Source organism: Nothobranchius furzeri, chromosome 16, assembly GCF_043380555.1.
Source record: "Nothobranchius furzeri strain GRZ-AD chromosome 16, NfurGRZ-RIMD1, whole genome shotgun sequence".
In the NCBI taxonomy this organism is placed as follows: domain Eukaryota; kingdom Metazoa; phylum Chordata; class Actinopteri; order Cyprinodontiformes; family Nothobranchiidae; genus Nothobranchius; species Nothobranchius furzeri.
Genome location: NC_091756.1, coordinates 3,736,296 through 3,754,527, shown reverse-complemented (window position 1 = coordinate 3,754,527; position 18,232 = coordinate 3,736,296). Strand labels below are relative to the sequence as shown.

General features: G+C 45.2%; 1 protein-coding gene across 3 annotated transcripts in view; it reads left to right on the top strand.

The window, feature by feature from the left end:
- Positions 1-11,863: 11,863 nt before the first annotated feature.
- The window catches only part of ryr2a (ryanodine receptor 2a (cardiac)), a 710,821-nt gene continuing 704,452 nt past the window's right edge, over positions 11,864-18,232 (top strand). For all 3 annotated transcript variants that reach the window (XM_070545357.1, XM_070545356.1, XM_070545355.1), the window contains exon 1: positions 11,864-12,033. In XM_070545357.1, coding sequence (XP_070401458.1) covers positions 11,989-12,033 — 45 coding nt within the window. In that variant the 5' untranslated portion in view covers positions 11,864-11,988. The remainder of the gene's footprint in view (positions 12,034-18,232) is intronic.

Sequence of the window (18,232 nt, the reverse complement as noted above, 5' to 3'; positions counted from 1 at the left end):
AAAAAAATGTCTAGAAAATTACTTTTTTATTCATTTTTTTATTGATAAGATCATTTATAATATTCCACGTCGCTTGAATATTATTTTTACTTCTAATAATGTATTATAGTGCTCCTTTTACTGTCTTCTTATGATAGAAGTCAACATATTATTGTACTGTTTATATGTTTTTTCACTTTCACTAGTTTGTAATAGTAAATATTTCTTATATAATACATTTTCTTTCTGCTGTAAACTCCTAGTCATCCATGGTTTTCTGTTACCATTTTTCTTCACCTGACATTTTCTAACAGGACAATGTTTGAGGACTAAACTACCTCAAATAAAAGATGTTAAACTGAGTGAGATTACATCCTTTTACATAACTTTCAAAAATGATAAATAAGCTTGCTGCAAAAGAGTGACCAAGAATGTTTTTACTGGATCTTTTTTCTTGGTTTTAGGAGGAAATGCAGAAAAAAAATCACAAGCAGAACATTATTACTTTACATTATTTTCCCGTAAAAGTTTATCACAAATGTTATGAAAATAGCCAGAAATGTGATCTCCCGACACGGAACAGAATATTTCTGGGGAACACAATTTCTCACAACACCTGACCTCCCGGCTGACCTCACCCCTCCTCTGTGTGTGAATCGTGACCGCTTCGAGAGCAGAACTAGCTGCTTCCTTCAGAACTGGTAGGTTGATAAAACAGTCATAATCATGAATGCTTGTTTTAAGCTTTGGGCTACACAGGTTGGAAATTGATTATATGATCAAACTCATGAGTGAGCCACCGCAGCTGCAATACTTTCTCTGAACTGCATGATTCTAAAGAGTCGCATGTTTTCATCCTGATTTCAACGGATTTCACACATAGGGCCTTTAAATCTGGAGAAGGAGCTGCAAGCTCCGTGCCCCTGCTCTAGGGTGACCAGATCCCAACTTACCAAATGTGGGACAGAGATACTCAATGTGGGACAACGTGAAGTTCTAATGAGAAAAAACAAACAAACAAAAGGTAAATTCTGCCTTTTAGCCCTAACAACACTCTTACATATACATAAAATTATTATTCTCATTATCATCATATATTTCTTGTATTTATTTTATTTGAATTCAACATGAAGAAGCATGCAGCAAAAGCTTTACTATGTCACAGTTCCTCTCACGTTCCCACAACAAGACTCTGTAGTGGCTCTGATCATTTTAATAATACAGATAGGCCCACAAGAATGAAAACATGCAGGTTTAAGCAGCTTCCTGCTCATCATCAACCTCTGAACTCACGCTGTGCGAAAAGGAATGGCTATCTTCCCTTGGACGCTGTTAACCAGAATCAGGAGGCCGTTTCTTCTGGAGATCATGGAGGGCAGCACCCTTAAAACAGAGAAACCACAACGCTGTCACTGTTCCATCCATCCATCCCTCCCTCCCTCCCTCCCTCCCTCCCTCCCTCCCTCCCTCCATCCATCCATCCGCTTATCCAGAGTCGGGTTACGGGGGCAGCAGCCTAAGGCGAGAGGCCCAGACTTCCCTCTCCCCAGCCACTTGGGCCAGCTCCTCCGGGGGAATCCTGAGGCGTTCCCTGGCCAGGTGAGAGACATAGTCTCTCCACCGTGTCCTGGGTCTACCTTTAGGTCTCCTCCCGGTTGGACGTGCCCGTAAAACCTCACCAGGAAGGCGTCCAGGAGGCATCCTGACCAGATGCCCGAGCTACCTCAACTGACTCCTCTCGATGTGGAGGAGCAGTGGGTCTACTCCGAGCCCCTCATGGATGACCGAGCTTCTCACCCTGTCTCTAATGGAGAGCCCAGCCACTCTTCGGAGAAAACTCATTTTGGCCACTTTTATCTGCAATCTCGTTCTTTCAGTCACTACCCAAAGCTCATGACCATAGGTGAGGGTAGGAACGTAGATCAAACGGTAAATCGAGAGCTTCACCTTCTGGCTCAGCTCTCTCTTCACCACGACAGACCGGTACAAGGCCCGCATCACTGCAGACATCAGGCTGTAACAGTTTCAATGTGAAAATCAAACGTTACATCATTCAGTGAGTGACCTTTAGCCAGAGTGATGGGCCCAAAGTAGTTGTTGTCCATCAGAAGCCTGTCCATCTCCGGAGGCAGGCTCTGTGCAGGAGCTTTGACCTTTAAGCTGTTATTGAAGATGAGAATATCCAAGCAGCCGTAGCATTCCAGGATCTCACCGATGACCTCGGGCATGCTATCCATGTCATCAAAGTCCAGCAGGACGAGCTTTGGGGGGAATGTGTGGGGAAAGAAAGGGCTTACAGCTGTGATGCTAGCCGTGGATGCTTCTGCCTCTGGTGCCAACTGAGTCATAGCAGCAAAACTGATCAAATACAAAGCATTTCCCATAGATTTTTACTTTTCCAGAGCTGGATTTGTATTTATTGTGAAAGTCTTCCATCAGTTCACTCATCCAGTGTACTTACTACGGTGGGATCAGAAGAATTTGCCAATTCATCTGCAAGTTCTTCAAGTTTCTCCCGGCTTTTTTCCACAGAGGATCAGTCTTGCTCCTCCTTTGTGAAACACACCTGCACATTCTTCACACAAACACGTGGTAGAGTGTCCGCCCTGAGACTGGGAGATCAGGGTTCGATTCCCGGTCGGGTCATACCAAAGACTTTGAAAAAATGGGGCCCAATGCCTCCCTGCATGACACTCAGCATTAAGGGGTGGCATTGGGGGGTTAAACCACCAAATGGTTCCCGAGCGCGGCCGTGTCTGCAGCTCACCGCTCCCCCAGGGGATGGGTCAAATGCAGAGAACAAATGTCGCACACACACCTGTGTGTGTGACAACTGATTGGACTTTAACTTTAACATCTGAGATGTCAAGTCCTGGCCCAAAGCTTTACTGTAGTTTTCTGTTAATTACCTTTCCCAAGCCCAGATAAAGCATCCGTTATTAGGACCACCTTGTTGCGTACGGATGTTTTAGACAGCAGACCAACAATTACATCATACAGGTAGAAAAATCCAGCTGTGAGGACGACCACGATGGGCACCACCAGGACCGTGGTGGTCCATCCCAGGCTCATATCTGGGAGGATTTCCTAAAACATGTTTAGATTTTTTAAATATGTGTACAAATTATGTTAGAGATTCTGATCGAATGTTCTGACACAAAACATGAAATTAAAGGTTTCACATGTTTTAAGAAAACATGCTTATGAACACAAACAAAAAATGTTACGTAAACTAAAATCAGACAAATCAGAATCAGTCTATGATGCTTCAAAAATCACTAACAGCAGTCCACTTGTCTTAATTATTAAACAACTGCTTTTTGTTGTAACTTTTTATTAGCGAATGTAAAAGTAACACACACACACACACACACACACACACACACACACACACACACACACACACACACACACACACACACACACACACACACACACACACACACACACACACACACACACACACACACACCTATCACTTACAGTTCAAGCACTTTGTTTAAATGTCAAACACTTGAAACCTTGAAAACATGAAGAATATGAAGATATTCATGAACATGAATTGCTGTAAACAGTAGCAGTTTTAGACCTGGGAAATGGGGGCGGCAAAATGGGTATTAGGTATTGAAAACTCATTTTTATTTTTGGCTGTGTGTCTTTTGGAGAACATATGTTACAGCGGCGACGGCTACTTGCTTTTTTGCTCTTGCTTTCTTTATGCCTTGGGGCATAAATGCATCACATATTGTAATAAGTTGGTCAAGTAAATCACGCATTAGGAAGTGTGATCGCCCAGGGCACCAAACGAGCTAGGACTGCCCCTGGTTGTAGATCTTAGCTTATGCATTGTTTTCTTTTGACATTTACATACTTTTAACCAGAGGTGGAAAGAGTACTACAATTTCCTACTTAAGTACGAGTACCAGTACTTTGATGATTTTTTATTAAAGTACAAGTATAAATACTTTCCTGAATTTTTACTCAAGTAAAAGTAAAAAGTATCATAAATAAAATGTACTCAAAGTAAAAGTTACTTAGTTACATTTGTGTCAGCGTAAAGATGGTTACATCGGTGCAAAACCACAACACCAGTTCACAACACGCTCCTGTGTGCACGCACACACACGAACACACACACAGTATGATGGAAGGATTTCTATCCAATCAGTGAGAACAGGACGTGCACATTGATTGACGAGGTTTTTCTAGGATTGTACATTTCAATTGTGAGGTATCTCAATGTCCTCATGACAAAACTCTAAATGAGACTGTGCTCTAACCTGTCACATAACAAGCTAAATGAAAGTCAAACATTTCAGATGGACCGTATGACAGCTGCTAACGTTGGCCCTGCCCTACTTTACCTCTACATTACAGTTCCTTTATCCATGTCCATCCTAGAGCTCCTCTCTGACCTTCATGCTTATTTAGAGCAGCTGATTTTTAAAGTTAGCAGAGTTCATCCTTGGTAGCGGGTTCACTCACTCATTTAAAGATATCGGCCAGAGGCAAAATTTGTTTGAACAGCGTGTGTAAATGTGTATTAAAATCTCCGATGAAAAAGGTTTTTGGATTTTGACGTCTGGAATTGTAAGAAAATCTGATGTTTGTGACCGGCGAGGGAAAAACAGAAACTAACTTCTGGTCTAAGCCCTGGGCAGCTGGTGACGTTTCACATGGAGCTCTGCTGAAACAGCTGTAGTAAACAACGCCTGACTCCGCTGTTTCTGCGTTAGCGTTATAGCAGAGAACAATGTGTCATCAATCAGATGTAGCTTCTGAAGCCTCTACTAGTCCATCAGATTTGTTTTTTCTCTGGGATACGGCAACGAGAACGGATGTTAGATTACTGGAGAAGTTCAACCGAACTTCGACCCCGCCAGCTGGATATCACTACCAGAGGTGCAGACATGTTTTAGACCGTTTGACTCAGAAGACCTGCGACCCGATTTGGACATAGAGGAGGATTCTGTTCATCTTCAGAACCAAAATCGGTACAGATTGTTTACTTTTCTTAAATATTTCATTTCTGTGCACCACTGGGAGCTCTAAGCTGACGAGTTCTCAGCTGGTTTTAGCTCCATCACGTGTCCCATTATAGTTCAGTAATCTACAGTTTTACTGTTGTGTGTATTTATTGATATAACTCTGGAAAATATTTAACTGGCAATTTACCAGAATAAATCTTCCGTATGCTGGAGTAACTCCTTAGCTTAACTTGTTGTTTGCACTAATCCAGGATGTCATGGAGGTTCTAATGTTGAAATATAGAGATCATCTTTTAGATTATATCTGTGTGTGTGTGTGTGTGTGTGCGTGTGTGTGTTTGTGTGTGTGTGTGTGTGTGTGTGTGTGTGTGTTGTAGCTTTCCCAAAGGACTTGTTCTTTCCTTCCCAGAGCTAACACGGTTAGCAGTTTTGCTGCAGTCATGCTAACGGGACTCGTCTAGAGTCCAGAAGTAGCGGTGCGGTTCTAGATGGATTTATAGATGTAGGTTATTATTTTAGATCAGACCTGTTTTTTAAAAATGCGTGTAGGACACATGGCTCAGACCTTTTGCTGTAGCTGTAAACGCAATTTTACGTAATAATTAGACCATGAAAATAAACAAATAACCGTGATTCACAATACTAGCATCAGCAGCTAGCTTGTTTTACGTGCTGGAGTGACGTATGCAGGGGCGCCGTAAAGCTGTGAAAGATTAGGAAGATTCTAAGGGCCCACAGCTGTCAGGGGCCCAAAAAAGTTTCAAAGTTGAATAAAAAAATAAAGTTTAAAAATCACAAGTACTTTACTTTGCAGTATTTTTTCTCATTTAAGACGTTAAACAAACAATCTTTTAGTCTTTATGAAATGTATATTTATTCAGAGGTCCCTACTTTATTTTGACTAATTAATTTGAACACCCCCCTAACGGCATAAAATGGTACAGTCCACCTGGCCGGGGGGCGCGTAGCAGGCGAGGCGTAGGCCAGCTCACGCAGCAGTCAGCAGAGTGCGCCAAGGCTGCAGTAAAAATATGTCTGCAAAAACAAAGTCTGGGTCACAGAAAAGGAAAGAAAGAAAGGAGAAAGAGGACAGGCAGGAGACAGGGCGTCAGTATGTCAGTTTTTTCTCAAAGAAAGGTGGGTTTAGTTAGTGAGTGGTTAAATTCAACCTGTTTGCTAGCTCTGATATCCACAGTGAGAGGAACTATGTTTCATCTAATTATGGTAAATGGGTTGTTGTCCTTGTCCCTACCAGAATCAGCAGCTGATGATATGTCAGCAGGTGTCCCCTCACAACCCAATGAACCTCAAGAAGATGAGCAATGTAGCATGTTAGCTAGCAGCCTCATTTAAGGGGGTCTGTGGGAATCACTTCAGGCTCTCTTCTCTATCAGTACCATTACAAAGGAATATAAAAAGGCTAATTTCGGTGATAAACACATTGTTTTCCCACATAATGATAATTATATATATTAATCAGTAAAATGTATAGATTGTTTTTGATGCTGGGCAGGTGGAAGCATTGTTATTTAGTCTGTTAATGTAACATAAATTATTGTGAAGCACCTTTTTGAAGGCACCATACAAGAAAACAAACCCTCTTCACCTACTAAATACCTTGAAATGAAATGTTTTGAATCTGACTGAATTATGGGAGGTTTTACAAGATGTAATTTGTTTATGTAGCTTTTAGAACACAAACCAAAAATCAGTCATTTCCAAATAATTCATCAGAGAGCAAAAATGAAAAAAAAAAAAGCTATTAATAATTGTAATAATAATAATTGGTCAGGACAAAGTATATACGTATTCATGCAAAGTTGTCCAACTTTAAAATTTTATTTAACCCTAACTGACTCCGGTTTGAACTGTGTGTTACGAGCCCTGAGTTCCCCGGCGCCCGGCTTATACTCTGCTCCGTTTTTAGCACCATGGTCACCACCATGGAGAGCGCCCGGCCCGCAGCTGATTCGCATCAGGAATCACCCGGCTGGAGCAGATAAAAATCATTGCCGCACTGGAGAGGAGGACTGGAGAGGAGAGGATTAACGAGAGAGGAGACGTGTGTTTTTGAGAGCCTTTGGAGTTTATAGTTTCCCCCGGATGATTTGGTTCCACCTGCATGGGAAAACCTTTGGGATTTAGAGCTTCGGTTTTCTCTTGCTCTTTACAGAGTTTTTGGTTGTGTGGGTGAGTTAAGTTCACCAGTGGACTTTGGGTAAGGCCTCCAGGCAAGCTCCTTTTGTTTCTGCCTTCCTTTTTGGAACCAGAGAGTTTCAGTTCTCAGAGAAATAATATTGCTCTTTAAGTTACTTTAAGCCTCAGTTTTTCCCCAGCATAAATTAAACTCCCCTTTTTTAACTCTGTTGATTATAACCAGGTTTTCTCCCTTAGGGATGCTTTATGTTAATAAAACAGACTTAATTGGCTGTGACTTGGTGTCAGCTCTTTTATTTTTACTCTCACGTTTTCTGTGTTAGACCTCCCAGGATCCTAGACCAGGTTGAGGTCGTAACATATTGGGGGCTCGTCCGGGATTATTTAGTTTTAATTTGATTAAATTGAATGATTGGTGGTGTTACTTTGAGAACCCGTGCTTTTGTTTCTGATTTTTGTGATAACGTGAGTATGTTTAATTTGAAGGAGTTTCTGGCTGCCCCTTCTCGGGACCGGGTCGAGAGCTGCAGAAAGAGAGAACTGGTGGAGATAGCTGTACACCTCGGTCTCCAAGGCATCCAGACTTTACTGAAAAAGGACTTAAAAGATTCTGTGATGGCCGCGTTGAAAAAGGAAGGTTTGTTACAGCCTCTTTTGAGTGACACGTCTACTTTGCCCCTGAAACAGGACTTCAAGGATTCTGGGGGTGAAAAGACTGGGAATGCTGCTGCTTCTGCGGGTGCGGCACCCGAGCGCCCTTCCGTCCCAGATGAACAGGACGCTCTTCCGCTGCAGACACCGCTCACAGGAGGGAGTTTTTCCTCCTCTTCCTCTGCTGCTGGTATGGAGAACGCCCGTCTTCGTCTCAGGCTAGCCCGCATGAAATATGCGGCTGAGGAAAAGGCCCGACAGGCTGAGGAGACAGCCCGATATCAGCAAATTGAACTGGAGATCCGCCGCTGTGAGATCGAGGCTGAAACAAAGCTAAAGCTGAAACGAATGGAGTTGGATTACCAAGCAAAAGGGGGTGGTTCTCCTACAGACTCTGAGCACGAGAGATTAAGGGACAAACGGAGCAAAGAGTGCGACGTCAGCGAATGCATTGTTCTGGTGCCGACTTTCCGGGAGAGCGAGGTTGACAGCTACTTCACTACATTTGAGCATCTTGCTGCTGCTCTGGACTGGCCTCGGGAGGTGTGGTCCACTATCCTGCAGTGTAAGTTAACCGGAAAGGCTCAAGAGGTAATTGCTTCTCTTTCTCTGACTGACAGCATGGATTATGAAAAAGTAAAAGCAGCTGTTCTTGTTGCTTATGAGTTGGTTCCTGAAGCCTACCGTCAGAAGTTTCGGTCCCAGAACGTAAAACCCTCCACTCAAACTTTTGTTGAGTTTTCCAGAGAGAAAGCTTTAATGTTAGAAAAATGGATCCTTGCTTCCGAGGTCAAAACTTTACAAGATCTGAAAGAGCTAATTCTTATGGAAGAATTTAAGAAATGTTTGCCAGAGACGCTAGCAATATATTTAAATGAACAAAAAGTCTCCTCTCTCTCCTCAGCCGCCCTCTTGGCGGATGAGTTTGTACTAACACACCGAGTTGGTGGTAATGATCATCGGGGTGAATCTGCTCTGTCATGGTCTGCGTCTGCCCCCTCCATGTGTCTCCTGATGCGTCTCCATCCTCTCTAGTTTCCCTTCTGTGTCTCATAGCGCCCTCTTGTGTCCGTTGTCTGCGTCTCTATTTGTGTCTTCTGTTTGTAGGCCTTTTTATCATCCCCTCAGGTCCGTGTTCATCTAGTTATCCTCTGTCCCTCCAGTTGCAGCTCCAGCCTCTTCTTCCACAGCCCAGTATAGGTGTGTGTGTGTGAGTTATTTATGTCTCTCTCTCTCTCTCTCTCTCTCTGTGTGTGTGTGTGTGTGTTGGTCCTTCCCGCAGCCTTTTAATTTGGATTTGTAGTTTTAGGTTTATCTGTCCTCCCTTGGTTCTGTTTCCCCATTTAGGTAATTATTGTCACCTGCCTTCCCTCCAGCCTCACTCCACACACCTGCTTCCTGTTCCCTTAATTACTCCTCCCTGTTATTTAAGCCCCGTCTTGTCTTTGGTGTCGGTCCATTGTGGTAATTCTGTCAGTCTTCTCGTGTTGTCTCTAGGGTTTTGATCTCCTTCTCAGCTCTTTTGGATATATTGGTTTTTTTTTTTTTTGGCTCCAGCCCATTTGGATATATTTTTGGTTTCATTCATCCTAATAAAAGGATTTTACTTTACATCATCTCCTGCCTCGTGTCATCCTGGGTTCCTGCATTTTGGGTCCTACCAACACCGAAACGTGACACTGCTCGTCCTGTGTCAGTTAAACCCTTTAAAACTCCTCCTCCTCCTCCTCGTCCACAAAAACCTCGCTGTTATTATTGCCACCTGGTAGGGCATGTTGCGAGAGATTGTGTAAACCTCAAGCGGACGAATGAAAAATGAGGGTCTCCTACGCAGCTCGTGGGTTTTGTCTCCAAGTCCAGAGACGATAATCTTGTTTTCGGTCCTTTTATGTCAGAAGGACAAGTATCTTTTACAGAAAGCTGTGCCACGCTGACTCCTGTAAAAATTTTAAGAGACACTGGGGCTTCCCAGACTTTGATTTTATAAAAGGTGTTGCCGTTTGATGAACTGAGCTCTACCGCTCTTCCTTGCCAGTGGAAGGCGTAGCTCTTCTTTTAGGGAATGACTTAGCAGGAGGTGCGGTCATTCCTCCCCCAGTGGTGAATAATGAGAACATCTCATCTGGAGAATGTGAGGAGGCTAAAGTCGTCATTTGCATTTTTTTGACTGTTTGGGCATCGGAACGAGCCCCCGCACTGTGAGAACAAACATCCCAGCTCTAAAGCCGATCTTCATCCCCGTACGTCACACGTCACATGATCAGGAAGCAGAAAATCCATGTGTTAGGAGATCATTTTTGGGCCACTGCTGTCAAAAAGGTGAGGCGCGAACCAGAAAAGCTTCTGCCGATCACAATTCCACAACAGATTGTGAAAGAACGGATAACGCTCGAAATGCATGTCACGGTCTGCCTCCATCTGCTGTGAGTTTTGATCAGCGCTGTGTTTTACAGGTGGGCGTGGCACTCATCACAGCTGCATGGAGTTTCCACTAATCGGAGCCACCAGGATTTAAGGAGCGATGGGACTAAACTCCAGTGCCGGTCGATACTTTCATATGGGTAGCCTCTAGCCTCCTAAACTGTCCTGGTCCTGCGTTCTGAGCTAATGAGTTTGTTTGTCCTGTTCCAGTCTCCTGTTCTGAACCACCTACCTGGTCTGGAGTTGTTTCCCGTCTCACCGCTCAAGGATCCTCAGGTCTCCGATCTCCTCGCCCGCCTGCCTGTCCACGCTCAGCACCATCCTCACCACCACAGCCTCTCCCAGTCCGCCTCCGCACAACTTCTGGTCTCTGACCGTAAGAACTCTCAGTCACTCAGTCAGATTCTCCTGGTTCTCTGGTTCCGGTCTCGCTCACCTCTCCTCTGATCTTTTATAGATTCCGGTCCCGTCCCGTTCCTGTGTTTCAGACGCAGCGCCTTTAGTTCTAGTTTTGTTCCCTTATTTCTGTTTTAAGAAATAAAACATTTATATTTTTCTTACTCTGTCGTGATTCTTCATGTCCTGGGTGAAAGCTCTTACCCACAGCATGACAATGCATGGATTTTTCCTGATGTAAGGGGCGAGTCTACGCTTCGTTTTGGTTGTTTTAGCGTTGACATCATCCTAGCATGCAACGTTCTGTGACTCTTAAAAAAATTGTGAAAACACTGAAAATCGCTGGCAGCGAATGAGTTAATTGTATTATTTTTATTTTGTTTTACAATTATGTCTTGAATAAATAAGATCAATTTATGGTTTGAGTGAACATTAATGATTTATTAACGCTGGCATTTGTGTGTGTGTGTGTGGGGGGGGGGGGGTTGGGCAGAGGCAATTTTGTGGAGGTGGCCATGGCCACGCCTGGCCACCCTTTGGGTGTGCCATTGCACCCTATGAGTGCGCGGCGCGCCGACCAATGAAACACGAGCCGCTCTGCTTATGGTTTCACCGCCGCAGATGTGAGGAGGCTAAAGTCGTCATTTGCATTTTTTTGACTGTTTGGGCATCGGAACGAGCCCCCGCACTGTGAGAACAAACATCCCAGCTCTAAAGCCGATCTTCATCCCCGTACGTCACACGTCACATGATCAGGAAGCAGAAAATCCATGTGTTAGGAGATCATTTTTGGGCCACTGCTGTCAAAAAGGTGAGGCGCGAACCAGAAAAGCTTCTGCCGATCACAATTCCACAACAGATTGTGAAAGAACGGATAACGCTCGAAATGCATGGATTTTTCCTGATGTAAGGGGCGAGTCTACGCTTCGTTTTGGTTGTTTTAGCGTTGACATCATCCTAGCATGCAACGCTCTGTGACTCTTAAAAAAATTGTGAAAACGCAGAAAATCGCTGGCAGCGAATGAGTTAATTGTATTATTTTTATTTTGTTTTACAATTATGTCTTGAATAAATAAGATCAATTTATGGTTTGAGTGAACATTAATGACTTATTAACGCTGGCATTTGTGTGTGTGTGTGTGTGTGTGTGTGTGGGGGGGGGGGGGGCAGAGGCAATTTTGTGGGGGTGGCCATGGCCACGCCTGGCCACCCTTTGGGTGCGCCATTGCACCCTCTGAGTGTGCGGCGCGCCGACCAATGAAACACGAGCCGCTCTGCTTATGTTTTCACCGCCGCAGACTCCCCCCCCCCCTCCAACCTGTCCTGTCCGGCAGAAGCATCTCAGCCCATACTTCTCCGTCTGCGTCGTTGCGGAGAGTTAACGCACACTCCAGCCATGGCTGACGGAGGAGAGGAGGATGAAATCCAGTTCCTGCGGACAGTAAGTCTCGGTGTGCGCTGAGTGTGTGCTAGGTGGTAACTGCGTATTTCTGCACGACTGTGCGTGCGTGTGTGTGTGTGTGTGTGTGTGTGTGTGTGTGTGTGTGTGTGTGTGTGTGTGTGTGTGTGTGCGTGTGTGTGTGTGTATACGCGCGCTTACGTAAGTGAGTGTTACATACAGAGAGCAGCAGAGGGGAGTTTACCGCAGTAGAGTGACAGCTCCTCTTCAGCCTGCATCCCTCTGATGCGGGGATGGAAGGGGCGTGAAAACAAAGTGACATGCGGAGAGGAGAACTGGGGCTAGACGAAGGTGCGGGGAGTTGTGAGAGCGTGCGTTAATCCGCTGATTGTGGGCTTTGGGCGGGATGATGCAGGGCGCAGTGCGGTGAAGCTTGCTGCATCTGCTTCACTTGGCAGAGTTTGTATGCCCCGCCCCCTCCGCGGTGCCCTGTGCAGCAGTCAGGTAAAAACGGATGTGCTGCACGTGAAAGCCCCGCACATGTTTATTCCCTTTTACGCTAATGTTCAAATACTGTTAGCTAATTATTAACATGAGTCCAGCGGCGATGGTTGTGCATCCACTTTGTGTCTGTTCTAGACCTGCTGGTGGAGCAATGCTGGTGGCAGCAGGCAGAGGACTGCAGCAGTGTGTTAAAGTCAGCTGATCTGATACTACAAAATCCATGAAACCAGATTAATGGTCAGGAATCTCAGGATTACATCATGCAATTCCAGGAAGCTGCACCACTATGTCTATGTGAAAAATGAGATGTGAAAGCGCCCCTTGGATTCACTCGAAGCCACAGAATCAGAGAGTTTCACACTTTGGCTTCATTGTTTGAATTCCACTGCTTTCATCTCTGCCTGCCACACACTTCTGCAGACTCCGTGCTGGAGATGAGGCGAGGACACACAATGAGCGAATATAAATGGCAGGCAGGTGTGAATGTAGTCATTGATGTTTCTGCAGGTGCTGAATTCTGAGGCATCATAAATCTGTGTGTAGCTTAGCGTCGTTTGTTATTACGTGTACTAACATGGTTTTGGATGCATTTAGAGTGTTGCTCAGTTGATCTATAGCTGGCAGGTTTAGTAAAACATGCAATCAAAATGGTTTAAATATAAGAGATTCTGTTAAATCTAAACATCTACGATGACTTATGGAAAAAAATATTTAAATGCCAAGACCAAAAGTCATAGCCGGCCATTCCTAAACAAGCTAAGCGCCTTGATACCCTGTTGGCAACAATTGTTGAAACATTGTACAGCAAAAAAGCTTCTGGAAGAATCTTTTTGTTTTTACCGTGTCCTGTCTGGCTGTGAAGCAAGCAGAATTGATGTCTGAATGCTGGTGACAAGCCTTACAGATTTACTCTCAGGTGGAGCATCAAAGCGTCTGCTTTTAATGTCACGCCTGATACTTAAAACTTTATTGTTATTGTTGTTGAATGCTTTGTAAATCCGACCAGACACGGAGACAGAGGTGAAAGAGAAAGGAAAAGACAAAAGGTGGGGAGGGGGGGGGGGGTCCCACAAAAATAAACAATAATGAACAAGAGTCTGCTTCTAGACCTGCAGAAAGACAAGAGCAGAAATAAAATGGGACACAACAACAATACATCAGGAGCAATCTATCACTGCGTCAACGTGATGGTGAAATATAAAATCAACATTGTTTAACCGAACAATCACACGATAATAAATCACAGTGCATTTAGTGCCAACCACAGCCTTGAGACATGTGTTGAACGTGCCCAAGCCCATACTTTTGAGAGCACCATGTGAGCACCTGTGTGTGTACACGCGCTTGTTTATGTAAGGTTTCTCTATAGGAGCGTCCAATAGAGAGTGTGAGGGACCACAGATCCGCCCCCTAAAGATGTGCAGGAGGCGGGGGGAGCTCCAAGTCCCAGAGATCCAGGCGCTGCCCCAGAGCACAGGAACCCCAAGGAAACTGCAATCAGAAAGGTCCCCGCCCCCCTCGAGAGGCACAGAGGATCGCCCCGGGGGGGTCACAACCAGCAGCCGGCAGAGTCCCGGGAGATATCAGCGGCAAGCCCACAGGCCCGCCCGCAGCCTCCCACCCCCTAGCTGTCTGAGCACGGGACCCAGCGACCCGGGACCCAGGGGGCGATCACCCCCGCCGGGGACCGAGCAGAGCCCAGGGACCCAGATCCCACCAGGCAGCCACCGGGATTGATCAGGCAGACGCCAAAAATCTTAAACCCCCTGACCCGAGAGCCATGAACACTCAGGCAGACCAAGGCACCACACTCCACACCAGGTGTGGCAGGGGGAGGGGAGACTCTTGAAGGAAAAATAATATAATAACTAGACCTGCCAGCACAAGGCCCCACCCCTGCTTTTGCCATCGTCTCCTCCCTTTCCGGTCGGCTCATGGGTCCCCGGAAGAACAAATAATGAATACAAGTCAACGGGGCTAAAAGAGCTATTTTCTACGCCCCCCGTACCGTAGACCCTGGATTGCACATATGTTGTGGGGGGTGGTGGCACAGGAGTTAATTGCTTGCCCCGTAATCAGAGGGTTACAGGTTCCAGCCCCGCTCAGTCTGCTGCTGTCGTTGTGTCCTTGGGCAAGACACTTAACCCACCTTGCCTGCAGGTGAAGGTCGGAGGGACTGGCGAAGTGTATGGCAGACTCACCTCTGGCAGCTGTGGCTACATTGTAGCTCATCACCACCAGGGTGTGAATGACTGATTGTGTTGTAAAGCGCCATGGGGGGCTCCCAGGACTCTAGAAGGCACTATATCAAGTTTCGACCATGTTTGTCACGTACTTTGAGATTTATCAGCTTGTAAAAGTTTGAAATTAGCACGACTACAAATCAGACATTGGCACGTCGCGTATGTGACGTCACCACATAATCTCCTCCCCCCTAGCTTAGCGTGGCTGCTACTTACCACATGACCAGCCTTATGGTGGTTCTTTTTCCTCCTGAAGGAAGGATTTGGAGTTCGCTGAACTTACAGCCATTTTCCCTTTGTTGTTCTCCGTGTCTGGTTTGATGACGAGCTGGTAGTCCTGCACTTATTTTCACACAAAACCTAAAATAACGTTTCCCCCCGTTTGAAAATTAGCACGTTCTCGGTATCCAAATGCGTTTTTAAAATTGACGGACATCATATGTGAAATCCATGGCACATACCAAGACGAATTAGAAAATGGCGTTTTCATCCCTGTTGACTTGCGTTTATTTTCTCATTCTCTTGGGGACCCACGGTCCAGAAGAAGATGGGCGTGACTTCGGCTCTCTTTGTGTGAATCTTTCATTGAGCAGATAGACATGGCCAACGTCTCAATCCCTATTATAATCCAGTTTCATTATTTAATCTTGAAAGATCATGGAGATTTAGTCAGTTAGTCATGTGCTAGCTAGGGTTGCAAGGATTAACCAGTTTGACTATTAACCACGGTGTGAAAAGCTGCGGTTAACCCACCGTAAAGACGTCTCCAACACTGCACAAACGTTAATGAATTTGTGGGCGAAAGTGAAAGTGAACGAACGCACGCAGCAGAACCAGTGTCAACAACGAGGAACTGCTTCGTTTCCACCTAGGCAGAGCTTCAACTCTCCTGTGAGGGAATATTTTAGACTCCCAAAGCTGCTGAAAGATAAATTCAGAAAGATGCCTCGTCCATCTGCAGAGCCGGCAGAAAAAAAGGTTGTAACGCTCAACTTGTTATCATCTCTCATCCCTGACATCATCACTCAGACATTTGATCTCCAACTGAGTCAGATTACGTCAGTGACTGAACAGATTTAACAGTAATATTAGAACAATCCAGAATGATGATTCATATCGTGTTGTTCTACGTTCCCCTGTATCTGTCTACAATAACCCTGTACAGCAAGCCATTTAAATATTTAATCAGCTACATCTCATTGTAACTCCTGTTCAACATAGCAGTAATATAATTTATCCAAATAATGTTCTTACTGATGAAATTTTAAAGATATGAACAAGTAGAAATTACATGTAAGTAATAAGAAATATTCATAATAACACCTGCACTAGTAGGAATTTAGCATCTTAATTCATGAAGGTGTCTCCACCCTTCAGTGCTAACCCTGACCAGATGTCAACAGTTTAACCTTTTTGTTATTTACAGAAACTCAAAACGCTTTTAGGGAATTATAATTAAAGGTGTGGTTCACTGAAAACATATTTTTAATGATTATTTCTGTAGTGAGATAAAGGGTTTAATTATGACCAATAAGATGTGATGATTCTATATAAATATAGAATATCAAGCTGATTGATCTTTGAATGTTTAACCAGAAGAATTTAGGATTCTTTGCTTAATCAGGGACCATAAACACGCTTCGTATTAATTCAGACAGAGTCAAGTATATAATTAAAAATAAACTTTATTTTCTAGACTAATTATGATACATGACAAGCTATAAACAATGATATGTGATGGATGTATGTGTGATGATGTAAAGTAGATGTTTATCAGAACCTTCGTATCTGGAAGAAACTGAGTTCTGGGTGTAAAAGAAGTTGTTGTCTGCTATAAACTAGAGAGTTGATTATTTATAGAACGGCATCAGACGCAATCATGTTGTGTCTACGTACCCCGAGGGAGACCCTCTTTTGGATCCGAGATGTCGGGGGGGGGGGGGGGGTGAACCCTAGATGTTAAGCCTGGTTTATGCTTCTCCGTCAGCTCCGCAAGGGACAGACACGCACGGATTGACGGAAGCGTTTTGCCCTCATACTTCTCCGTCTCCTGGAGAGCGTTGCAAAGCAATTCCCCGCCAGGACAACAGAGGGTGTAGCGCTGTTCTGTGGTATCCTGTCATGTATCGGTCCAGGATAGTGTGTTTATATTGTGTTTTTTGTTTATATAAGAGACTTTTAACACGGACATATTTGTCTCTCATTCTCCTCCACCGCTTCATGCGCTCCCCACCTCTAAACCCACGTTTCCTGTCATTTCCGTCCACAAATAAAACGCTTGCTGCGCATCTTTTCACTGCTCCAGTCACGGGGGAATTAAACGTTCATGTTTTAGAGTTTTTTCGCGAGGTATTCTTCAAGCTTCTCCGTGTCTGCCGCTAGTTATCCTCGGCTCTTTGCAATGGCGGCGCTGTAAACAACAGCGGCGTCCTGACCAATCACAAGCTTGTGTAATCCGTCTCGTTCGACGGATGTTTAAAAAAGTGGGCTCGACTCCGTACGTACTTGCGTGCCTGCCGGAGCCCAACGCAAGGACGGAGAAGCATAAACCAGGCTTTAAAGTTCGTAGATTAACCGCAATGCGACCAGGTCAGTCCAGAGTTGTCTCCCGGATCACAGCAGGCATGAAAGTTGTTGCTTCTAAGACGGATGTCACGTTGTGAGCCAGGAGGAGGTTAGGACCCATGATGCAGAAAACCCCAGGATGACAAAGGCAGGTAGAAAAAACGTAAAATCCTTTATTTAGGAATACATGTCCAAATAAATCCAATGAGGGCAGGAAGCCAAAAAACCAATGTCCAAAAATCCTGGAGACGAAAGCTCACTCAAAGAGCACAAACCTAGAGACCTAGTGGAAGCCAAATACCTAGACGGACGCACATAAGACAAGCACAAGACACAAGCACAGGACGAAGAACAGGTGACCACAGGGGCGACGAGAGACCTAGGGAGTCTAGGGCCGGGAGGCACTGGGTGGCCGGCAACGGGGGACCAGGAGCCGGGACATGGAGGCTCTGAGGGGCCGATGGGACGCCGAAGACTCTGGAGGAGGATGAGGAAGAGGGGACGAAGACTCTGGAGGAGGAAGAGGGGACAAAGACTCTGGAGGAGGATGAGAGGACAGGAACTCTGGAGGATGAATGGAACTCTGGAGGATGAAGGGACTGAAGGATGACAGGGGGACACAGACTCGGGAGGATGACAGGGGGACGAAGACTCTGGAGGAGGACTGAGGGACGCTGGAGGATGAGGATGAAGTGGGGGACTCTGGAGGATGAGAGGGGGACTCTGCAGGAGGGGACTCTGGAGACGGGGACACTGCAGGCGAGGGAAGCCGCAGGCGAGGGAAGCTGCTATTGCACAAATCTTTCAGGAAACACGTTCTACTGGAAATACGCAGATTAATTGCTCAGGTTGCATCACGGATCACGGTTGACGGTTTCTGATCTCAGTGGCTGCAGCTGCAGGTGGATGCAGACGTGTTTCTAAAGAAG